General features: G+C 41.4%; 1 protein-coding gene and 1 non-coding gene across 3 annotated transcripts in view; one reads left to right on the forward strand and one right to left on the reverse strand.

Moving 5' to 3' along the window:
• DNER (delta/notch like EGF repeat containing) overlaps positions 1-23,362 on the forward strand; it is a 390,866-nt gene that overhangs the window by 339,837 nt on the left and 27,667 nt on the right. For both annotated transcript variants that reach the window (XM_086337448.1, XM_086337457.1), the window contains one exon: positions 10,850-10,963. In XM_086337448.1, coding sequence (XP_086193574.1) covers positions 10,850-10,963 — 114 coding nt within the window. The remainder of the gene's footprint in view (positions 1-10,849; positions 10,964-23,362) is intronic.
• On the reverse strand, positions 15,325-15,433 carry LOC147377721 (U6 spliceosomal RNA). Its single transcript, XR_015153501.1, has one exon. It is a non-coding gene; the product is annotated as a U6 spliceosomal RNA (small nuclear RNA).

Consider the following 23,362-nt stretch of genomic DNA (forward strand, 5'->3'; position numbering starts at 1 on the left):
CATAAAGACCCCTCAGCTTATAGAGAGGAAATACGTACTATGGCACGTGACCCTATGAGACAAAGGGCTCCCTATCTCATGGATCCTGGCTGTTCTTTAAAAGGACTGCTGGACTTCCTTGGTGGTCCAGTGGTTAAGAATCCACCTGCCAATGCAGGGGACTCAGGTTCCATCCCTGGTCCGGGAAGGTTCCATATGCCACGGAGCAACTAAGCCCATATGCCACAACTACTGAAGCCCACGCAATCTAGAGCCTGAGTGCCACAGCAAGAGAAGCCACCACCATGAGAAGCCCTCACACCGCAACTACAGGAAGTCCACAAGTAGCAATGTAGACCTGGTGCAGCCAAAAATAAATAAATAAAATAATCGCTAATTAAAAAAAAAAGAAGACTGCAGGTAGACTGAGCTGGTCCTTGTGTGTACGTGTGAGTGTGTATTTGAAAAAGAGAAATAAAGAGAATGGGCCCCTGCTCACACCTGGAGAACCTTGAAAAGCACAAACTGGGAAGCCTCTGCCCCTCGTAGACAGGGCTGGCTTGACTGGCCTGTCCAGCACTGGAGGAGAATCTCCAGTATCATCTCTCTCATTGCCAACCTCAAGCCTGGCCAGTCCAGGGAGCCTGTACCAGCAACTCGATGAGGGAAAAAGTATCTAGGAAGTAAAAACAAAATTGCAGCAAAACCCACAACTCTAAACACTCAAAAAGGGAAGTGAAAAACCTAAGGTATGTCCCTCAAAATTGAATTTAGGTCTGGAAAAGCAAAAGGAGGAACTATGTCATGGTAGAAGTAAAAATATGAGGAAATGGAAACCGTGAGTGAAAAGACATGAAATACGGAGAAAAGATCCAAGAGATAATGTTTCATCTGAATGATGGATGCTGGGGAAGAAGAAAGAAGACACAGAAATAAAACCGGAAACAAACAGCTACTAGAAGGAGAAGGCTATGAGATAAATAAAACTGAAATTTTCACGTAGAATCGGCTTACAGAGTGCCAGAGGATTAATGAAGGAGATGATATATAATTTGTGATTTCCTGGTAGTTTCCAAATCCAAGACTACAGAGAATATTTTTTGCAAGATTCTTCATAGGGAGTACAAGTTACACTCAAAAGAAAGGCAAATCAGCATTGAACTGCTCTTCTCTAAAATGAAGCTGGTGGTCCAGTGCTTAAGAATCTGCCTTCCAGTGCAGGAGGCATGGGTTCGATCCCTGGTCGGGGACCTAAGATCCCACATGCCTCAGGGTAACTAAGCCCTCGTACTGCAACTACTGAGCCCATGTGCTCTGGAGCCTGTGTCCCCAACTAGAGACGTGTGTGTGCTGTAATGAAGATCCTGTGTGCTGCAACGGGACCTGATGCCACAAAATAAATCAATATTTAAAAAAATAAAATGAGACTAAACAGTGAAGAGTGTTTTATATTTTTCATAGAAAAAGTCTGGTAGTTAAAGGTTCATTTATATTTGAGGGATAAAGAAAGACATTTTCTACACTTAAGGAACCCCATGTACCCTCTCTAAGAAAATTATTTTACAAGGTATACTCATCAAATTGGAACTAAATCAGAACAAAGATAACCAGATAGGGGGCAATAGACAATAAGAGGAAGGAGATTGAGCAGACTTCTTTACTTATGGTGATAAACCTAAATAGATGGCATCGCAGCACTGTTTATAATAGCCAGGACATGGAAGCAACCTAGATGCCCATCAGCAGATGAATGGATAAGAAAGCTGTGGTACATATAAACAATGGAGTATTACTCAGCCATTAAAAAGAATACATTTGAATCAGTTCTAATGAGATGGATGAAACTGGAACCTATTATACAGAGTGAAGTAAGCCAGAAAGAAAACACCAATACAGTATACTAACGCATATATATGGAATTTAGAAAGATGGTAACAATAACCCTGTGTACGAGACAGCAAAAGAGACACCGATGTAGATCAGTCTTATGGACTCTGTGGGAGAGGGAGAGGGTGGGGAGATTTGGGAGAATAGCATTGAAACATGTATAATATCATGTATGAAACGAGTCACCAGTCCAGGTTCGTGCATGGTACTGGATGTGTGGGGCTGGTGCACTGGGACGACCCAGAGGGAGGGTACGGGGAGGGAGGAGGGAGGAGGGTTCAGGATGGGGAATGTGGGTATACCTGTGGCAGATTCATTTTGATATTTGGCAAAACTAATACAATATTGTAAAGTTTAAAAATAAAATAAAATTAAAAAAAAAAGATGGCATTCATGTGAATGCTAATTTAGTGGTGAAGATACGTCTCTTGAGAGAATAGATGTGCATACTGTATTAATTATTAATATTATTGCTGCATAGTGAATTATTGTAAGGTAGTGGCTTAACACAATACCCTTTTATTAGCTAACAATTTCCTACATTCAGGCATGGATTAATGGATTCCTTGTTCAAGGTCTGGTATCCAAAGCTGGAATCAAGGTCTTGGCTGGGCTGAATGCTCATCTGAGGTTTAAATAGGGAAGGATCAGATTCAAAGTCCCCTCAAGTTGTTGGTAGAGTTCATATCCTTGTAGCTGGAGAATTGTTGACAGCTTCTTGAAAGTGATGAGAGAGAACCTCTGCTGTTTCAAGGCTCTTACTTCAAGAGAGGCCTGAACCCTCTTAAAGCTCTCACCTAGTTAGGTCAGGCCCACCCAAGGTTAACTCGAAGTCAACTGATTAGATTTTGCATCTTCAAACTTTCTTAACCATTGCTGAATGCCATTGGTTGGTTCTCATTCAAGGGGAGGGAATTATACATGGGTCTAACTTACTGAGGAGGGTCACCCTAGCGTATGTCACCACATGAGTTGGTGGGTGTTTGGGAATGATTGGAAGGCACACAGATGTGTTAGAGATCTCATCTCAATGGGCAGATAAAGTGATTATTTCATTTTGAGGTATTTATAGAGACCTTTAGGTTTGGGTTTAAACAGGCATGTAAACCTTAGCAAAGTAGCAATAAATGAAAGAACTTCAAACCTTAGAGTGATGGGCAGGTGTTGAGGTGTGGGGTAGAAGGGATTAAAAGAAAAGCAGAAGGGGCCAATTTATGCCCTCAACCCAGAGGAAGGTCACAAGACCCTGGACCTGTCTTTCCTGTCCTTCTTTGGAGGCATTTTTCCCAACATGTATTTACATATGAGAAGTCTGTATAAACTTAGAAAACTATCAGATGAGAGAACACTAGTTCTTAACTAGCACTCACCTCTGCAGTTAGACCTTGGGTAAGTGATATGTTGAGGGGAAGATTGGTACTTTAACTTCTTACTTTACATATGTGCTTTTTGCATGGTGATTTTTAATCTTTTCTGTTTTTAAAAAGTATAAATAAGTGAATATAACTTCCTGAAAAGAATGAGTGCAATAAGGTCAGGCAAGTATAGCTAAGAACATTTTGAAAAAAGAAGGCATTGAGGGGGAAGTTCTGCCAGATGTTGAAACCCATTATAATGCTGCAGTTATTATTGCATTCCCATGTAATGGGTGTAAGAATGGACAGCTAACCAAAATTGAATAATGGCCTAGAAACCCTCATCTATAATAATATATGACACTTAACAAAGAAATGCTATGAATGGGAAGGGAATTCTTTCTTAAGAAATTGTGCTAAAAAATAAATTGAGTTGCTAAACAGAAAAAAAAGAAATGTCCCTGCACACACTTCTAAATAAGTTCCTTGTGAATTTGAAAAAAAAAGTCTGACTCTTATTTGACTTTGCATCCTCATCTGCTTACTTCCTCCCTTCTTCCTGTGTCTTTTACAACCAAATTTCCTTAGCATTGGTATAGATGACACCTTTATTTCCTTTAATTTTCTTTTCATATCCTTTCACAGTTTGGATCTCATTCTGCTAAATGGATTTGTGGTTCAGTCACTCAGTCCTATCAAACTCTTTTTGACTCCATGGACTGCAACACTCCAGGCTTCCCTGTCCTTCACCATCTCCTGGAGCTTGCTCAAACTCATGTCCACTGAGTCCATGATGCCATCCAACCATCTGATCCTCTGTCACCCGCTTCTCCTCCCACCCTCAATCCTTCCCAGCATCAGGGTCTTTTCCAATGAGTTGGCTGCTTGCATCAGGTGGCAAAAATACTGGAGCTTCAGCTTCAGCACCAGTCCTTCCAGTGAATAAGCAGGGTTGATTTCCTTTAGGATTGACTGGTTTGATCTCCTTGCTGTCCAGTGACCTAATTAAAGACTGAAATCCCAAAGCTTCCAACTCCACATTCCTGCCCCATCACCCTATGATCACAGGTTTCCTCATGAAACTCACCTGCTTTAGCCTCCACAGCCCCGTTCCTCTCCCCATCCCACCCCCAACCATAGTCTTCCCTCGGGTCTTTTGAAAAGAATCCTTGTCCCCTGAACACCACGGATGCAGGTTGTTTGCAGGCTTCACTTCTTGGCCCTTTGCCATCATTCAGTCCCGCGACTGTATCCACTAACTGAAATATTGATCTCCGAAAGGGCATGATTTCTCCTTCCTAAACTTTCCAAGCATTTTCTTGATATTTGGTATGACAGTTAGGATCCGCCTTGTAGTCAGTTCTTTCTGGCTCCAGACTTTCCTTTCATGGACACTTAATTATAATCTCCTGAATGGCAGTGACTACACAGGCTTTTTTTCGGTTGTTGTTAATTAATGTATTTTTTTTTTTTTTGCTGTACTGTGTGGCATGTGGAACTTCCCTGACCCAGTATTGAACTCATGAAGAAGAGCAGACTCTTAACCACTGGACCACCAGGGAGGTCCCTCTTTTTTTTCTTTTCTTCTTCTTTTTTTAACTTACCATCTGCTCTTGGTACGGCGGCTTACTCAAAGTAAACACTCCATAGCTATCTGTACTTGAATGGAAACTACTGCTTAACACACTAGTAAAATAAACCAAAGCAGCTTGAGCTTTTTGCCCATAGAAACAAAATACACGGAGGGACTCAGAGTGATCTCTCTTCAGATATACTGAAAAGCTGATACTTCTTTAAAACTAGTTCACAGCGAATTCACCATGGGACTTTGGTTAGCATTCATCAAACTTATGTTGCCAAAACATCAAGTTACAGACCCACATTATGCTGAATTATTATTTGTAGCAGAACAAATTTAATGGTCAAAACTATACACACTTGGAATTTTTGGTGATAGAAAGTACTCCAATTTTAAAGAATGAAAATATGATTATGAATAATGAAAATAATTTATGAAAATGAATACTGTTATTTGTGTTTGATTTAGAAATTGTTAGCAAGTTTTACTAGTTTTACTTGATTTTTAAATTAATTTTTATTGGAGTATTGTTGCTTTATAGTGTGTGTTAGTACTGTACACAGAGTGAATCAGCCATCATATACATCTGTCCCCCCTCCCTTTTGGATGTCCTTCCCACTTAGGTCACCGCAGTTCATTAAGTAGGGTTCCCTGTGTTAAGCCGTGGGTTTTCTCTAGTTATCTATTTTATACATAGTGTCAGTAATGCACTAGCTTTATTTTAAATGGCGATATATTCCCTGACACATCTGATGTGAGGCTACTATAATAATTCTGGAATGAACATATTTATTCATATAATTTTCATATTTCCTGGATTTTTTTTTTGGAGGGATAGAGTCTCAGAAATAAGTGTATTGGGTTGTGAGTTTGATCACATCGCACCTAGTTGTTGATTTTTAAAGTCCGGAAAAATGTATAATTGAAAAGATGAAAACTCTTTGTTGGCTAGAATTATTTCCTCTGTGTAACCAGTGGACAAGAATTTCTGGATTGTATACCTAGCCATTCTCAAGTACTGTGATTGATAGAAAAATGGATAACTCTGGGTTTCTTCCTTTATCAGCTTATTGTTTAACCAGAAGAGCAGACTGAGAATGGCACACACAAGAAATAAGGAGGCGAAGGTCGAGGTGTCAGTTGTAATTTCTAAAACAGATTAGAAAAGGTTGAGCTCTGTGAGGTTGAAACCCTGGAAAAGTTTTCTTGGCGGAAAGCAGTTTGAATAAAGTAAGATGATGTCTTCAAATGAATAGGAAGTTCAAAGAACACTTCAAGCTAATTTTCTTTACCTGACTTAATTTTCTTGGAGATAAAATAAAAATTTTTCAGTTGTGAAAATATCAATCACGGCCGAAAATTGTGATGACAACAGAGGTTTATAATTGGAGTACGACTCTTGGAATTTTTGCTCATTTTAATTCTAAAATTAGCTGCCAGAAAGAGCCCTGTTGAAATAAAGATCTCTTCTGAAACATTGCTGCTCTATGCCTTAATATAAAAAGTATGATTTTTCATTAGTTTTGACTGATTTACAGTTTATTTTCGCTTGAGACTAAACATAAGTTGCGTAATAGTGCGTGCTGCGTCCCTTGCCAGTGGGTGATGCGTGCGTCATTCTGCAGACTTAGTCTGAAGTGTGGACCTGGCTTTCCCTGACAGAACAGGCAGATTTGGAATAGTGTCTCACTCCTCTGGCAACCCTACCTGTGTATCGGCCAAAGTACACAGACTGTCGCCCCTCCTGGAAGGACAGGATGCTGGTGGTATAGCCATCATTTCTTCCCCGTGGTCTGATACAGCCTCTGCTCTAAAGGCCCTCAGAGATACATGGGGGAATCAGACAGCAAAACACGTAAGTGGTGATTTAACACTGTGAACTCTGGAATCATGGGATCTCCACACGCCCTCAATGTGGCAGAAGAACAAAGTCCTGCCTTGGGAGAGTCAACTTCAGGAGGGAGGGCGAAGGAAAGCGTCATGGTCAGAGGACACAGGATGCCTGACATTTAGTGTTGTGCAAGGGAATGGGGGCTCTGGGAGTGCAGATGAGGGGAAACCAGGGACCCTGAAGAGCAGAGTTGAAGGGGATGTATCTGGTCATCTCAGTGGTGTTCATGACTTTCTCTTCTCTGCATTTAAGATTTCTAGCTCATAGTGGTTCAGTTCTGACCAACAAACTGAACAGCATGGCACGTATTTCTTGCAAAGGGCTTAGCGAGGCTCAGCGTATAGAAACATGAGTCAGCAAAGTGCTCTCTGGGGACGTTTGAGACCGTCTTGCTTCGAAGTTATCCTCTTGCTGTGAAGATTAGTTTTTGTCCCATCTTGCTGCCAGAAAACTCTCAATGAACCTCAAGTGACTGAATATCTTATCTTTTGAAAAAGAGAAATAACAAAGGATAAAATCATTGCCCAAACACGCAAAAGATTGAAGTTGCTTATTATCTTGAGTGTTTTCATCAAATGTACCTTACTGAAGGCTTTTAAAGCTGAGATGCTTAAACACTCAGCCTAGAACATGCTTTTCGGCCTTATTTGAGGAATGTGGTAATTTGTGTGTTAATGTATTAGTTATATGAATATTTTAAGATTAGGTTGGCAAAGGTATTACTAAAAATCCAGAAAAACATGACCTTGATTGCTCTTACTTTAGGTCTAACGGATACTTTTGCTCTTAGATTTCAGAACACTTCTGAACTTTGGTGTGGCTGTATTTCCTGTTATAATGGAAAGCCTCGTTTGTCACCTGGTTCCCAGTGATCAGCCTCCTAGGAACTTCTTCTTGTTCAGTCGCTAAGTCATGTCTAACTATTTGCAACCCCATGAACTGCAGCACATCAGGCTTCCCTGAACTTGCAAATATGTGAATTCTTGTTTTTCATAACACTTGGAAGCAGAAAATGCTCTTTTGCATTTTACTGTTTCAGTTCAGCCTGTGCTACTTGGGTATCACTGGAAAGATGAAAATAGAGACTCCTGGGTGAAGAGACTGTACACACTCAAGCAACGAGCAATTACCAGTTTTATACTTTAATCTCTAGATTAGTTTTTTAAATTAATTAATTATTTGGCTGCGCTGGGTCTTCATTACTGCCCATGGGCTTTTCTCTGCCTACAGCAAACAGGGGCTGCTCTTTGTTGAGGTATGCAGGTTTCCCATTGCAATGGCTTCTCTTGTGGAACACAGGCTCTAAGTGCGCAGGCTCAGTAGTTGTGGCACGAGGGCTTAGTTGCCCTGAGGCATGTGGAATCTTCCTGGACCAGGGATTGAGCCCATGTCCCCTGCATTGGCAGGCAGACTCCTAACTACTCAACTGCCAGGGTAGTCCAATCTTTAAATTAGTTTGACCTTGAATATTTACTGTGAGTCGTGGGTTTGTTAAGGATGAGTCAGGGAGGTGCCATCCAGTCTTTGGAGGCAGAGAGGGAGCTAGGAGATACTTGGGGGCTGGGAGTGCTTCCCACCAGGCATGAGGCAGTGGGCTTAGGGTGGTGGTTGCAGGGAGAAAAGTCAGGCAAAGATATGAAAGGCACTTTGGAAAAATATGTGGTAAAATATTGTTCACAAGTTGGATATGATGGCAAAGGATAAAAAGAAATGAAAACGCATCCATTCTAAAATGCTTTGTTCATTGCTCAGTGTCTAAGATGTGTCTGACTCTTTGTGACTGCAGCACACCAGGCTTCCCTGTCCTTCACCATCTCCTAGAGTTTGCCAAAACTCATGTCATTGAGTCACTGATGCCATCCAACCATCTTATCCTCTGTCGCCCACTTCTCCTCCTGCCCTCAATCTTTCCCAGCTTCAGAGTCTTTTATAATGAGTTGGCTCTTCACATCAGGTGGCCAAAGGATTGGAGCTTTAGCTTCAGCATCAGTCCTTCCAAGGAATATTCAGGATTGATTTCCTTTAGGATTGACTGGTTTGATCTCCTTGCAGTCCAAGGGACTCTCAAGAGTCTTCTCCTACACCATAGTTCAAAAGCATCAATTCTTTGGTGCTCAGCCTTCTTTATGGTTCAGCTCTCATATCAGTACATGACTACTGGAAAAACCATAGCTTTGACTATACAGATCTTTGTCAGTTAAGTGATGTCTCTGCTTTTTAATATGCTGTCTAAGTTTGTCACAGCTTTTTTTCCCCAAGAAACAAGCACCTTTTAATTTCATGGCTGCAGTCACTGTCTGCAGTGATTTTGGAGCCCAAGAAAATAAAGTCTGTCACTGTGTCCATTCTTTCCCCCATCTATTTGCCATGAAATGACAGGACTGAATGCCATGATCTTAATTTTCTGAATGTTGAGTTTTAAGGCTTTTCCCTCTCCTCTTCCACCTCCATCAAGAGGCTCTTTAGTTCCTCTTCCCTTTACCATGCTCCAATAAATCATTAGTGTGACTACAGACAGGGAATTCTGTTTTCTTTTTCTCTTGCATTCCACACGCCCCCCCCCCAACATCCCATTTCCTGAACCTTGCTTCTTAAGACATTGAAAATTAGAACAGAAAGGAGAGAAAAAAGTCCCAGCAAGAATAATTTCAGTGTCAAAATGAGTCACTGGGTGTGGCAGTCTTTTGTACAATATGAGTAAAGTAAGGAAGTGGAAATTAAATAAATATCCTTTTATTATTTGATTTATGCTTATGTTTTCTTGAGACTGTCAGAAAGGATAAGTTTCATTATATAGTTTCTTACCCAGAATATAATTTATCTTCCTCTCCAAAGGGGAGGGGAACAAAGAGAGAGATTAGTCTATTCATCCATCTGACCTTCCAGTGAAATACCAGAAATTCTACCTTTCAAAGAGCATTGGATTTTTAAAGTTCTTTTAAAAAATAAAATGATGAAAATGCCATATAGTCATTGTGAAAAATTCTAACAATGTAGAGATATACAAAGTGACATTCAAAGAAATTCATTTTTCTCTCAGTTCAGCTTCAAGCCTTTGCGTACATACATATACACATAGACTACTTTTTAACGCCAAGGGAAACTGTTTTTGTTATAAAGACTGTTTTTCAGTGCCTCTTTTGTTTGTTGTTGAATGGGTGCAGAGTTCCATAGACTCTGTATGTTTCCATGGCAGTCAGAGCTCCATCTCATGAACTGTTCAGTGAGCACAGGATCACATTCAAGTGACCATCATCTTTGGGTCCCTCTCTGCCAGCTTGGTGACCTTGCATTTGGATATTTGTCTCCTAGTGTTGACTCGAGGATCACCTTATACATAAAGCACAGCAGAAGGGTCTGGAACACAGTATGTGTGCAACATGTTGCCTTTCATCTGTGGTGAACTGGTTTGATCTTTGGGGATGAAGTCTAAGGACCTCCTCTCCCCTGCAGTTTTCCAAAACTACAACTGGAGCTCGTTTAAATATCTGACTCCAAATCTTTACCTTCAGGATACTGTTTATCAGTTATATTGACATTTTTTTGTAGACTGTCTGGCTACGTTCTGTTTCTTTTGGAGACTTAGAAACCATGTGTCACTGATAAATTTAATCTTTCAATGTTTTAACTTTCTGTTGCCCAGACTTTGGGGTGTGGGGTCAGAGAAAATACAGAGAAAACTTTATGGTGGGACTTATGATCAGGTACTGAATTTGATACTTTCTAGTAAGGTGTGTTTTTACAACTTAAAGTCAAGGGTGGGCTTCCCTGGTGCCTCAATGGTAAAGAATTTGCCTGCCAAAGCTGGAGATGTGGGTTCGATTCCTAGGTTGGGAAGATCCCCTGGAGAAGGAAATGGCAATTCACTCCAGTATTCTTGCCTGGAGCGTTCCATGGACAGAGGAGCCTGGTGGGCTATAGTCCACAGAGACGCAAAGAGTCGGACATGACTTGAGCAACTAAACAACAGCAAAAGTCAAGGGTGGGCACATGAATACATATACATGTGTGCACACATGCGTGTTCATGCACACACACACGCACCCCTCTGGGAATCAGCGTTCACACTGTTCAAATCTATTCAAACACTTTCCTTTCCAAGGCCATGGGAGCTGGAGACCTTAGCAAGTTACCCTTTTTGCATCTGTGTCTCTGCAGGAATCCACTGCGAATCCTACAAGGACCCATGCGCTAATGTCAGCTGTCTGAACGGAGGCACCTGTGACAGCGAAGGTCTCAATGGCACGTGTGTCTGCACACCAGGATTTACAGGCAAGTGACCCAGAAACTGAGTTTTCGAATTACTGCAAAATCCCTGAGATTGCAGCTGTGAAAAAAACCCAGAAACCTCTATGCATACATTATTGCAAAATATGAATTGCACTGCAGAAGGTAAGCAGGGATCGCTTGGACGGAGACCAGTTTTAAAGCAATTTACCGTGTTGTCATTAAGTGAGGCTCTCAGATCAGCATTTGGTTCGAAGACTTGCTGAGACTGCCCTTGCTATGTACGTTTTCTGACCTGTAGCTTTGAAACGTGAGACATGAGCCATTACACTCACACCTGATAAAGTGTCAGTGCTAATGGAGGCGAGAAGGAGAATGGAAGGGTCAAATGTGTCTTCTGCAGAAACTGCATTTCACCACCAGGTTTATTTCTATTGAAAGATAACGGCAGTGTCTGGATTTACTTATTTATTTTAATTGAGGGATAATTACTACCTTGTGATGGTTTTTGCCATACATCAGTATGACTCAATCAGTATGAATCGGCCACAGGCATACATGTGTCCCCTCCATCCTGAATCCCCCTTGCACCTCCCTCCCCACCCCATTCCTCCAGCTTGTCACAGAGCACCGGCTTTGGGTGCCCTGTATCGAACATCAAACTCCCACTGGTTATCTGTTTTGCATATGGTAAGGTATATGTTTCAGTGCTATTCTCTGAAATCATCCCAGCTTTTCCTTCACCCTCTGAGTCCAAAAGTCTGCTCTTTATGTCTGCGTCCCCTTTACTGCCCTACGCATTTGAGTCAGTTCTAGTGAAGTGGATGAACCTAGAGCCTCTTATACAGAGTGAAGTAAGTCAGAAAGAGAAAGGCAAATATTGTGTATTAACATGTGGATTTTGCATAATGGAGAGATGGTGGGGGCGATGAGAGGGAGACCTTGGATTAGTAGTGAAGGTGAGGACAGGAGAGGTGTGGGCAGAGGGAGTGGATGGGGGAGAAAATATCTGATGGAAGAACAGGTCGGGAGGACAGGGCTGGGTTCAAGAGGAGCCTCGGAGGCCCCTGGGCTCTGAGTGGGAAGAGTCACTGTGGGCAAGGGGAATGAGCCTAACAAGGGCTCCTTTGAAGTTACCCCTCAAAGATCTCAGCGGGTTGTGAACACCCCAAACAGATGTGAAGTGTCATATGCATGTGTAAATACTGAGGGGGAAGTTCTTAAATTTTCATCAGATTCTCAAAAGAAATTAGGAACCACTTGGGTAGCGGAGATTCCATCTTTTGCTTTGTTAACTGAGCACAGGAGTGCGGAGATGTAGAGCGTAGGTCAGGTCTCTGTTTTGAGCACTTGCTCAGCCAACAATAGCGTCAGGGTCACTCTGGCTTGCAGGTTGGGAAAGGTTAATATACAGGGTGCTGACAGAAGAAGGTGGGCACTAAAGTTTCTGGAAATACGTTATCATTGGCTGGAGAGTGCATTGCATGCTCACTTCTCCCTGCTAAGCCACAGAGGCCACCTCCCCAACCCTGAAGAATTCCACAGAACCTGGACCCCCAGTCCATCCCTGGGGAGCCTCATTCGTGCTTCTGGGGAAGATGCCAACAGTCAAGATCAGGAGGAGCGACCCTGATCTTCCTTCTGTTTATCTGTGTCACATCCTTTGTTTTCCTTTTGGCTTTTCCTGGGACTGAGAAGCGGGCTTACTCAGAAAATTATCTGCAGGTGGTTTTGTTTCTGACCAGTTTATAAACACGCAAGGACATTTGTTCTCATCAATAAATGCAAAGATAATATTGGGGAAGCACTCCATTTTTCCCCCTAGACATTTATATCCCACAAATAATAAAAAGCTTGGAAGAAAAATGAGAAAATATAGTGCCATAGAGAAAAAAAAAAAAAAAAACACCACTTAAAACTGTGCTACTAGGAGACAGCTGTTGTTAACATTTTGTTACACTTATCCAGGGGTTTTCCTGAAGGTCTGTTTGTGTTTAAGATACAGTGTGTAGTGTAAATGCATATGTTCATGCCTGCTAAGTTGCTTCAGTCATATCCAACTCTTTTCGACCCTATCGACTGTGGCCCACCAGGATCCTCTGTCCATGAGATTCTCCAGGCAAGAATACTGGAGTGGGTTGCCACACCCTCCTCCAGGGAATCTTCCTGACCCAGGGATCAAACCCACATCTCCTGCAGTTCCTACATTGCAGGCAGATTTTTTTTTTTTTTACTGCAGAGCCACCGAGGAAGCCCGTAAATGCATATATTTGAACATAAAAGAAATCATACTGTTCATACTATTTTTCACTTAAAGATATGTGTATTTCATAAATGGCACTTTCACATTAAGGAATATGCTTCTGTTTATCATTTTTATTGGCTGTCCTGTCATCAATTCCATGATATGTCAGGATTCTTTTTTTAACCCATGCTCAATTCAGCTTTTGGAGAGATGGAACTTTTTCCTATTGTAAACAATATTACAGTGAATATTCTTGCATGCATGTCTTTGTGAACTTGTATGATTATTTCTTTGAGCTAATTTCCTAGGAATGGAATCCCAGGATCCAGGAGAATACATACTTATTTCCATATTGCTCTCCAGGAAGAAACCTTCTACCAATATTTACTTCTATCCTGAGTGCAAAGAAGCTTTTATTTCCTTGAAAGTGAAAATGTTAGTCACTAAGTAGTGTCCAAGTCTTTGTGATCCCATGGAGTGTAGCTTGCCAGGCTCCTCTGTCCATGGGATTTTTTTTTCAGGCAAGAATACTGGAGTGAATTGCCATTTCCTTCTCCAGGGATTCTTCCCAACCCAGGGATCAAACCTGCATCTCCTGTGTTGGCAGGTGGATTGTTTTTCCACTGAGCCAGCAGGGGAGCTCTGAAGAGACCTTTTAAATGAAAATCTAATCTTGTCTCTCCCTACTTAAAATCACCTACTGGCATATCATTGTCTTTAAGACTTTTAACTGGATCATCAAGACCTGGGAGGTTTGGCTGCATCCAGTCTTCCCAGGCTTGTCCTGGGCCCTCTTTGCCTGCTTGATTCCCGAACAGCAGTGCATGCTCTTCTTCTCAGTAATGTTCTTCCTGTGTGTCTCCCGCCTCTCAATCCCCTCTGCCTCCCCCACTGGCCATACACCTTTTGGTTGTTGTTTAGTTGCTACATCTTGTCCAACTCATGTTCTAGGTGAAAATTCCACCCCTAGGCCTTCGGAGAAGGCAATGGCACCCCACTCCAATACTCTTGCCTGGAAAATCCCATGGATGGAGAAGCCTGGTAGGCTGCAGTCCATGAGGTTGCTAAGAGTCGGACACGACTAAGCAACTTCTCTTTCCCTTTTCACTTTCATGCATTGGAGAAGGAAATGGCAACCCACTCCAGGGTTCTTGCCTGGAGAATCCCAGGGACGGGGGAGCCTGGTGGGAGGCCGTCTATGGGGTCGCACAGAGTTGGACACGACTGAAGCGACTTAGCAGCAGCAGCAGCAGGCCTTTCTTATCATTCTTACTGTGATCGCAGCAAGCAGGAGGACTCTTCCAATTGAAGCAGGCTCGAACATCACTCTAACTGGTCTTTGAAAATAACAAATGCCTGTTTTTACTCAGCCGTAGTCATTCTTCAACATTTTTCAGCTACCTTTCAGCATTTGTCTTTCAGTTCACAGGAGAACATTCTGTAAGTTCCAGCTCATTTTCACAGGCAAATGTCATCAGTGCTTTATTCTCATTGAGATTTTAATTTGACTTTCTTTGATGTTGAGCATCTTTCATGTAATTACTGATCCTTCAGATGTCTTTGGGCTTCCCTGGTGGCTCAGATGGTAAAGAATCTGCCTGCAGTTCAGGAGACGTGGATTCAATACCTGGGTTGGGAAGATCCCCTGGAGAAGGAATTCTCCCACTCCAGTATTCTTGCCTGGAGAATCCCATGGACAGAGGAGCCTGGCGGGCTACAATCCATGGGGTCACAAAGAGTCGGACACAACTGAGAAACTACTTTCACTTTTTTACTTTCATATGTCTTCCCTTGGGAAAGGTCTTTTCAATTTTTTGCCCAGTTTTTAAAAATTGAATTTTTGTCATATCATTGAGTTGTTAGGGTAATTTGCATATTCTAGATACAAATCCTTTGTCAGATAAACATTTGGCTTGTCCATTCATTCTTTATTTTTTTCCCAGCAGTACATCCAACCATATATTCTTTTTTTAAATTAATTTATTTTTGTTGAAGGATAATTGCTTTACAGAATTTTGCTGTTTTCTGTCAAACCTCAACATGAATCAGCCATAGGTATACATATATCTCCTCCCTTTTGAACCTCCCTCCCATCTCCCTCCCCATCCCAACCCTCTAGGTTGATACAGAGCCCCTGTTTGAGTTTCCTGAGCCATACAGCAAAAATATGAAACACTTTATGAATTTGCATGTCATCCTTGCTCAGGAGCCATGCTAATTTTCTCTGTATCGGTCTAATTTTTTACTATATGTGCTGCCAAAGTGAGTACCTTCCATACATTTTTAATGTTTTTGTGTGTGTGTGTGTGTGTGTGGGGAGCAAGTGCTTTTTTTTTTTTGGTAATCTCTAATTCATCAATTTTTTTCTCTTTTGGTTTATTCTTTCTTTACCTACCTTATGATGATGACATTTTGCCCAATGTTTTCTTCTAGAATTTTTAAAAATAGATTTTGCTTTTAGGTTTAGGTCTCGAGTTAATTTTTTGTGTGTATGGTGTGACTTAAGGATGGAAGTTTATTTTTTCCCCATATGAGTACGAAGTTATCCTAGCAACTTAACTAACGGAATTCATTAGCACATTTTTTTTAAGGAAATGATTGACTATCTGTATGTCTTTTTTTATCCCTTTGGCTGTTTTTTCAAAATCAAAGTTTTTATTTTGAGATAATTGAAACTTCAGACTTCGTGAACAGTTTCAGTAAATAATAGAGAGGGATCCAGTGTGCAGTTTACCCTCAGTGACAACATGCTATAGAACTACAGTACAGTGTCTTTCCCTGATTACTGACATTCACACAGTCAAGTTCCAGACCATTTCCATAACAAGGATTCCTTATGCTGTCCTTCGATAGCCACGCCCGTTTCTTGTCCACTACAGGAAAATTTCCTTAATCCCTGGAAAGTGCTAATCTGTTCCGCATCTTTATAACTTTGGTATTTCAAAAATATTTTATACATGGAATCATATAGCATGTAACCTTTCAAGTTTTTTTCACTCAGCATAATTCTCTGGCAATTCATCCAGATCACTGCGTGTATCAAGTGTCTTCCTTTTTATTGCTGATCTGCCTTCTATGGTATGAATACTCCATAGTTTGTTTAGTTATTCACCTGTTGAAAGAAATCTGGGTTCTTTCCAATTTTGAGCTATTACAAAGAAAGCTGCTGTAAATCTTCATTTACAGTTTTTTGTGTGTGAATATAAGTTTTCATTTTTTTCTGTAACATTTGCCAAGGAATTCAAGTGCTGGGTCATTAAGTACTTGATGTGGACTTTTCAAAAAAAAAAAGATGTCAGAATATTTCCAGAGTGGCTTAACCATTTTTTACTTCCCATTAACCATGCATAATAATCCAGTTTATCTCTCTCCTTGCCAGCATTTAATATTGTCTTCATTTTTTTATTTTAGCCATTTTGGTATGTGTTTAGTGATGTTTTGTGGTTTTAATTTGAACTTCCCTAATGATAAAGATGGGCTTCCCTGATGGCTCAGCAGATAAAGAATCTGCCTACAGTGCAGGAGACACAGGAAACGGGTTTGATCCCTGGGTCAGGAAGATCCCCTGGAGTAGGAAAATGGCATCCCACTCCACTATTCTTTCCTGAACTCTCCCATGGACAGAGGATCCTGGCGGGCCACAGTCTGTGGGATTGCAAACTGAGTGACTGATGCAAACACGAATGATAAATGATGTTGGACACCTTTTCGTGTGATTATTTTACATCTACACTTACTCTTTGGCCAAGTATCCCTGCATGTCCTTTGCTGACTTTCTAATCACATCCCACATATCAAGGCTACATACTATGATTCCTGACCACTGACATTGACCTTGATCACTTAGATAGTGTTTATCGAGTTTTTCCCCGGTAATGTTTTTGTTTCCCCCTCTTTGCATATTTTACTCTTTGAAAGGACCACACTGAAGGAATGAGGAGTTATACCCATCTCTTTGGAGGAAACGTTGCTACATAAACTATGTGAAATTCTTCTGTAGGAGAGATTTGTCTGTTTTGCCACATTTGTTTGTATCAGTGTGATGTTATGGATATTTATTTTATCAGATCATATCAGATCAGTCGCTCAGTCATGTCCGACTCTTTGCGACCCCATGAATTGCAGCCCGCCAGGCCTCCCTGTCCCTCACCAACTCCCAGAGTTCACTCAGACTCACGTCCATCGAGTCAGTGATGCCATCCAGCCATCTCATCCTCTGTCTTCCCCTTCTCCTCCTGCCCCCAATCCCTCCCAGCATCAGAGTCTTTTCCAATGAGTCAACTCTTCACATGAGGTGGCCAAAGTACTGGAGTTTCAGCTTTAGTAAGAAGATTTTTATTTATTTTGTTGCTCAGAATGTTCCAGATTTGGACATTGGGAATTCTTTCATTTGGCTCCTATTGTCCCCGGACAATGAACACACTCCGTTGTTGTGTTGGTGGTGGTTGTATGTGTGTGTTTTATATGCTTTCTGGCACTGAAGATATCCCAGTCTTATCTTATATATTTCTTGCTCCTGTCTTAGAATCAGCCATCTCTCCAAAGAGAATGGTTCCTTTTATTGCAGAATGGTACTAGAAACCAAGATCTGGCCTCAAACTGTGCTCGATATTCCAGGCACGCCTTTGCTTCTAATCTTCTCAGCTGACATAGCAAGCAAATGTGTCTGTATACTAACCCATGTATTTATAAATATTGCCATTGCAATATTTAGTTTAGTTCAGCTCAGTTCAGTCGCTCAGTTGTGTCCGACTCTTTGCGACCCCATGAACCGCAGAACACCAGGCCTCCCTGTCCATCACCAACTCCTGGAGTTCATCCAAATTCATGTCCATTGAGTCAGTGATACCATCCAACCATCTCATCCTCTGTCGTCCCCTTCTCCTCCTGCCCTCAATCTTTCCCAGCATCAGGGTCTTTTCAAACGAGTCAGCTCTTCACATCAGGTGGCCAAAGTATTGGAATTTCAGCTTCAACATCAGTCCTTCCAATGAACACCCAGGACTGATCTCCTTTAGGATGGACTGGTTGGATCTCCTTGCAGTCCAAGGGACTCTCAAGAGTCTTCTCCAACCCCACAGTTCAAAAGCCTCAATTCTTCGGTGCTCAGCTTTCTTTATAGTCCAACTATCACATCCATACATGACTACTGGAAAAACCATAGCCTTGACTAGATGTACCTTTGTTGGCAAAATAATGTCTCTGCTTTTTAATATGCTGTCTAGGTTGGTCATAACTTTCCTTCCAAGGAGTAAGCATCTTTTAATTTCATGGCTGCAATCACCATCTACAGTGATTTTGGAGCCCCCCAAAAATAAAGTCAGCCACTGTTTCCACTGTTTCCCCATCTATTTGCCATGAAGTGATGGGACCAGATGCCGTGATCTTCGTTTTCTGAATGTTGAGCTTTAAGCCAACTTTTTCACTCTCCTCTTTCACTTTCATCAAGAGGCTCTTTAGTTCTTCTTCACTTTCTGCCATAAGGGTGGTATCATCTGCGTATCTGAGGTTATTGATATTTCTCCCGGCAATCTTGATTCCAGCTTGTGCTTCTTTCAGCCCAGCGTTTCTCATGATGTACTCTGCATAGAAGTTAAATAAGCAAGGTGACAATATACAGCCTTGACGTACTCCTTTTCCTATTAGAAACAGTCTGTTGGAACAACAGTCTGTTGTTTCATGTCCAGTTCTAACTGTTGCTTCCTGACCTGCATACAGGTTTCTCAAGAGGCAGGTCATATGGTCTGGTATTCCCATCTTCTTCAGAATTTTCCATAGTTTATTGTGATCCACACAGTCAAAGGCTTTGGCATAGTCAATAAAGCAGAAATAGATGTTTTTCTGGAACTCTCTTGCTTTTTTGATGATCCAGCGGATGTTGGCAATTTGATCTCTGGTTCCTCTGCCTTTTCTAAAACCAGCTTGAATATCTGGAAGTTCACGGTTCACGTATTGCTGAAGCCTGGCTTGGAGAATTTTGAGCATCACTTTACTAGCGTGTGAGATGAACGCAATTGTGCGGTAGTTTGAGCATTCTTTGGCATTGCCTTTCTTTGGGATTGGAATGAAAACTGACCTTTTCCAGTCCTGTGGCCACTGCTGAGTTTTGCATAGCCATCTATATCTGAATTAAGCTAAGCATGAATTTACACTAATTTCTCCAACTCTACTCCATTACTACATGGATCATTCCAGTCTTCTCTCTTGTTTATCTGGAAATTCCCACACCAACAGCAAGATTCCTAGCTAGTACCATCCAACGTTGTTTTACTTGTTTAATTCCTGTGTTCATGTAGAGCAGTATCAGAGTTCTTTTTTTTTTTTATCTCATATCACTTTACTTATTTATTTATTTTTAATTTTTTATTTATTTTTTTAAAATTTTATTTTATTTTTAAACTTTACATAATTGTATTAGTTTTGCCAAATATCAAAATGAATCCACCACAGGTATACATGTGTTCCCCATCCTGAACCCTCCTCCCTCCTCCCTCCCCATACCATCCCTCTGGGTCGTCCCAGTGCACTAGCCCCAAGCATCCAGTATCGTGCATCGAACCTGGACTCAGAGTTCTTAAACTTGTGTCCTTGTGGGACACTAGAGAGTACAGTGCTGGTGTCCGGCTCCTTTTGCCTTTGGTCCTACCAACTCTGCCCATTGCAAGGTTACTCAGGTCAGCACTGCCCCTCACCCCTCAGTGAGCTTTGTGTCATGCATTTGTAAATACTCTTGGATTATTTTCTTCACAGTCTGCATTCTTTTCTGGCATCTTCCAACTAGAGGGCTTGCTTTTATTTTTCGTATAGAAGTACAGTTCTCAAGCACCATGTTTTGAAAAGGCTGCCTTTCCTAAATAGAACTGCTTCTAAACCTTTGTCAGAAATCAGTTGGCCATATTTGTGTGAATTCTCCCTTCTATTTCATTGATCTATGTCTCCATTCCTCTGCCATTACAACTCCAACTTTATTACTGTGCATGCTCCATCACTCAGTCATGTCCAACTCTTTGTAGCCCCATGGACTGAAGCCTGCCCGGCTCCACTGCCCATGGAATTTCCCAGGCAAGAATACTGGAATGGGTTGCCATTTCCTTCTTCAGGGGATCTTCTTGACCCAGAGATCAAACCCATGTCTCTTGGATTGGCAGGTGGATTCTTTATCACTATGTTAGCTATAGATTTTTTAGATTTATTTCTATCAAGTTGAGGCAGTTACTCTCTATTCCTTCTTTGCTGGTAACTTTAGTTATGAATAGCTATTGAATTTTTCCAAATGCTTTTTTTGCATCAATTGATGTTATCATATGATTTTTCTTCTTTAACCTATTAATATGATGGATTATATTGATTGATTCTCAAATACTGAATTAATTTCTTGTCTCTCTGGAATAAACACCATTTTGTCATAGTGTACAATTCTTTTCTATATAGCTGAATCCTGTCCTTTAATATTTTGTTCAGAATTTTTGTGCCCATATTCATGAGGCATATTTGTAGTTTTTTCTTTTTATTAATATTGTCTTTGACATTTTTATATTTAGAAGTTCCATTCACTTTTTTTTTATATCTTCCATTTTTATCCTCATCTTCCCCATTATTTCCCTTCACGTTTTCAACAAATTTCTTATTTATTCACCATCATCTGTTGCTGATATTTCTGGATCTCTGAATTTTGACTGACTTTCCTTCTGGGTATGGATCCCATATTCCTGCTTTTTTTGCACATCTGGTATTTTTTTGTCTGACTTCTGGTCATTGTGAGTTAAGTTTTTGAGTAATTGAATTTCTTTAAAAAGTACAGGCCTTCTTTGTGGTAAGTAGGTAAGTTACTTGCTGACCTGATTGATTCTTTCAAGGTTTGTTTTGTATTTTGGAAGGTGAAACTCTAGTAGCATTTACAGTAGAGATAATTCTATCCTCCTACTTAGATGTGACCTTTTCCTCTGTGAATGCCCAGGCCGAGGGTGGCGGGGAGGCCAGTGAAATGTGTATTCCAACTTGTGAAAGTTTAAATACTTCCCAGTCCTCTGTGAGCTGTGGGCAGTGTCCATCTTTCCCCCGCTTTGCTCTGCCTGTGGCGTTCCAACTGACTCAGGCACGGTACTCAACAACAAACTCAAGGGGTGCAGCGCATCTCGGGTGCTCCTTTACTATGCGGCTCTATCTTCTGTGGTGGTCTGTCCTACAGATGATAGCTCAGTCAGTTCAGTCGCTCAGTCGTGTCCGACTCCTTGCGACCCCATGAACCACAGCACGCCAGGCCTCCCTGTCCATCACCAACTCCCGGAGTTCAACCAAACCCATGTCCATTGAGTCGGTGATACCATCCAACCATCTCATCCTCTATCGTCCCCTTCTCCTCCTGCCCTCAATCTTTCCCAGCATCAGGGTCTTTTCAAATGAGTCAGCTCTTCACATCAGGTGGCCAAAGTATTGGAGTTTCAGCTTCAACATTAGTCTTACCAATGAACACCCAGGACTGATGGACTTTAGGATGGACTGATTGGATCTCGTTGCCGTCCAAGGGACTCTCTACCTGTGTGCTAAGTCCTTTCAGTCATGTCCAACTCTTTGTGACCCTGTGGGCTGTAGCCCACCAGGCTCCTCTGGCCATGGGATTCTCCAGGCAAGAATACTGGAGTGGGTTGCCATGCGCTTCTCCAGGGGATCTCCCAGCCTAGGAGTTGAACCCATGTCTCGTATGCCTCCTGCATTGGCAGGTGGGTTCTTTACCACTAGTACCACCTGTGAAGGCTGAGCTGCTCCAAATTCCAATTATGCCCCTCAGTTCAGCAAAACCACTGTGTTCTAAATTGGTTCCAGGCAGAAAGCCAGGATGGTGTTGGTACTCTGCTGTTTTCTTTCTCTCTCTCAGCAATCAGTTAGGCACTGCCTGTTGTCTAATGTTTTAAAGGTTTTTAAAACATATATATATATGTTTTGTTCACTTGTTTAATTATTTACAGTGGGAAGGCAAGTCAGGTTCCAGTTACTCCATCACTGTAGAAGTTCCAAGTAATTATTTAGATTCATTTCATCTGAAATAAAATGCTTGTAAAGTATGAAGGTGGAGAAGGCAATGGCACCCCACTCCAGTACTCTTGCCTGGAAAATTCCATGGGCAGAGGAGCCTGGTAGGCTGCAGTCCATGGGCTTGCTAAGAGTCAGACACGACTGAGCGACTTCACTTTCACTTTTCACTTTCATGCATTGGAGAAGAAAATGGCAACCCATTCCAGTGTTCTTGCCTGGAGAATCCCAGGGGCAGGGGAGCCTGGTGGGCTGCTGTCTATGGGGTCGCACAGAGTCGAACACGACTGAAGTGACTTAGCAGCAGCAAGTATGAAGGAGTTATAGTTAAAGCACCCATTCCAGTGCCTGGCACATAGTAGGCTGAAATTTTATAATACTAGATATTATGATTATAATAACTTTCATTGATATCATTCAGTGGAGGCTCTATTAACTCAGGGATTTACTGACAGCAGTGACTTTTGAATACTTATCTTTCTCATTTTAATTTATCCAAGGGAAGCATACAGAATTAAATAATACACTTGTAAATTTGCATAAATACTAGCAAAAGTAATACCTACTATACGGATTGCCTCTTATAAAGTAGTAGATTGAAAAGCAATTGGAAAAGATTTAAAGCTCAGGCTCTGATTTCCAGCCTTAGTCAAGTAGAAATTTCATTTCATATTCTCTTTGCAAATGTTATTCAAGCACAATGATGATTTAAAAGTAATTGATTTTCCCCACTCAAATAAAAAAAGTAAGCAACTCAAGAAAAAAGTAATCTGGCTCAAGGCAGCAAAAGCATAAAGATTTATTAAGTAAACTATGAGTAGAGAAAGATGATATAATGTACTGAAGACTCTTCCACTAAAATAAGTTAGAATGCATATTGCTTGGAGATCAAATGGTGAGGTGTTGAAATGTACATAAAAATATAGTACTCCTAATACAAAGAAACATGAATGAAACCCAATTTACTCCCTATGTGCTCAGTTGCTCAGTCATGTCTGACTCTTTGTGGCCCCATGGACCGTAGCCCACCAGGCTCCTCTGCCCATGGAATTCTCCAGGCAAGAATACTGGAGCAGGGTGCCATGCCCTCCTCCAGGGCATCTTCCAGACCCAGGGATCTAACCCATGTCTCTTGTGTCTCCTGTATTGGCAGGCAGATTCTTAACCAC

This window comes from Bos grunniens, chromosome 2 (genome assembly GCF_055505025.1).
Source record: "Bos grunniens cultivar Pamir isolate PY7600 chromosome 2, Bosgru_T2T1.0, whole genome shotgun sequence".
Lineage (NCBI taxonomy): Eukaryota > Metazoa > Chordata > Mammalia > Artiodactyla > Bovidae > Bos > Bos grunniens.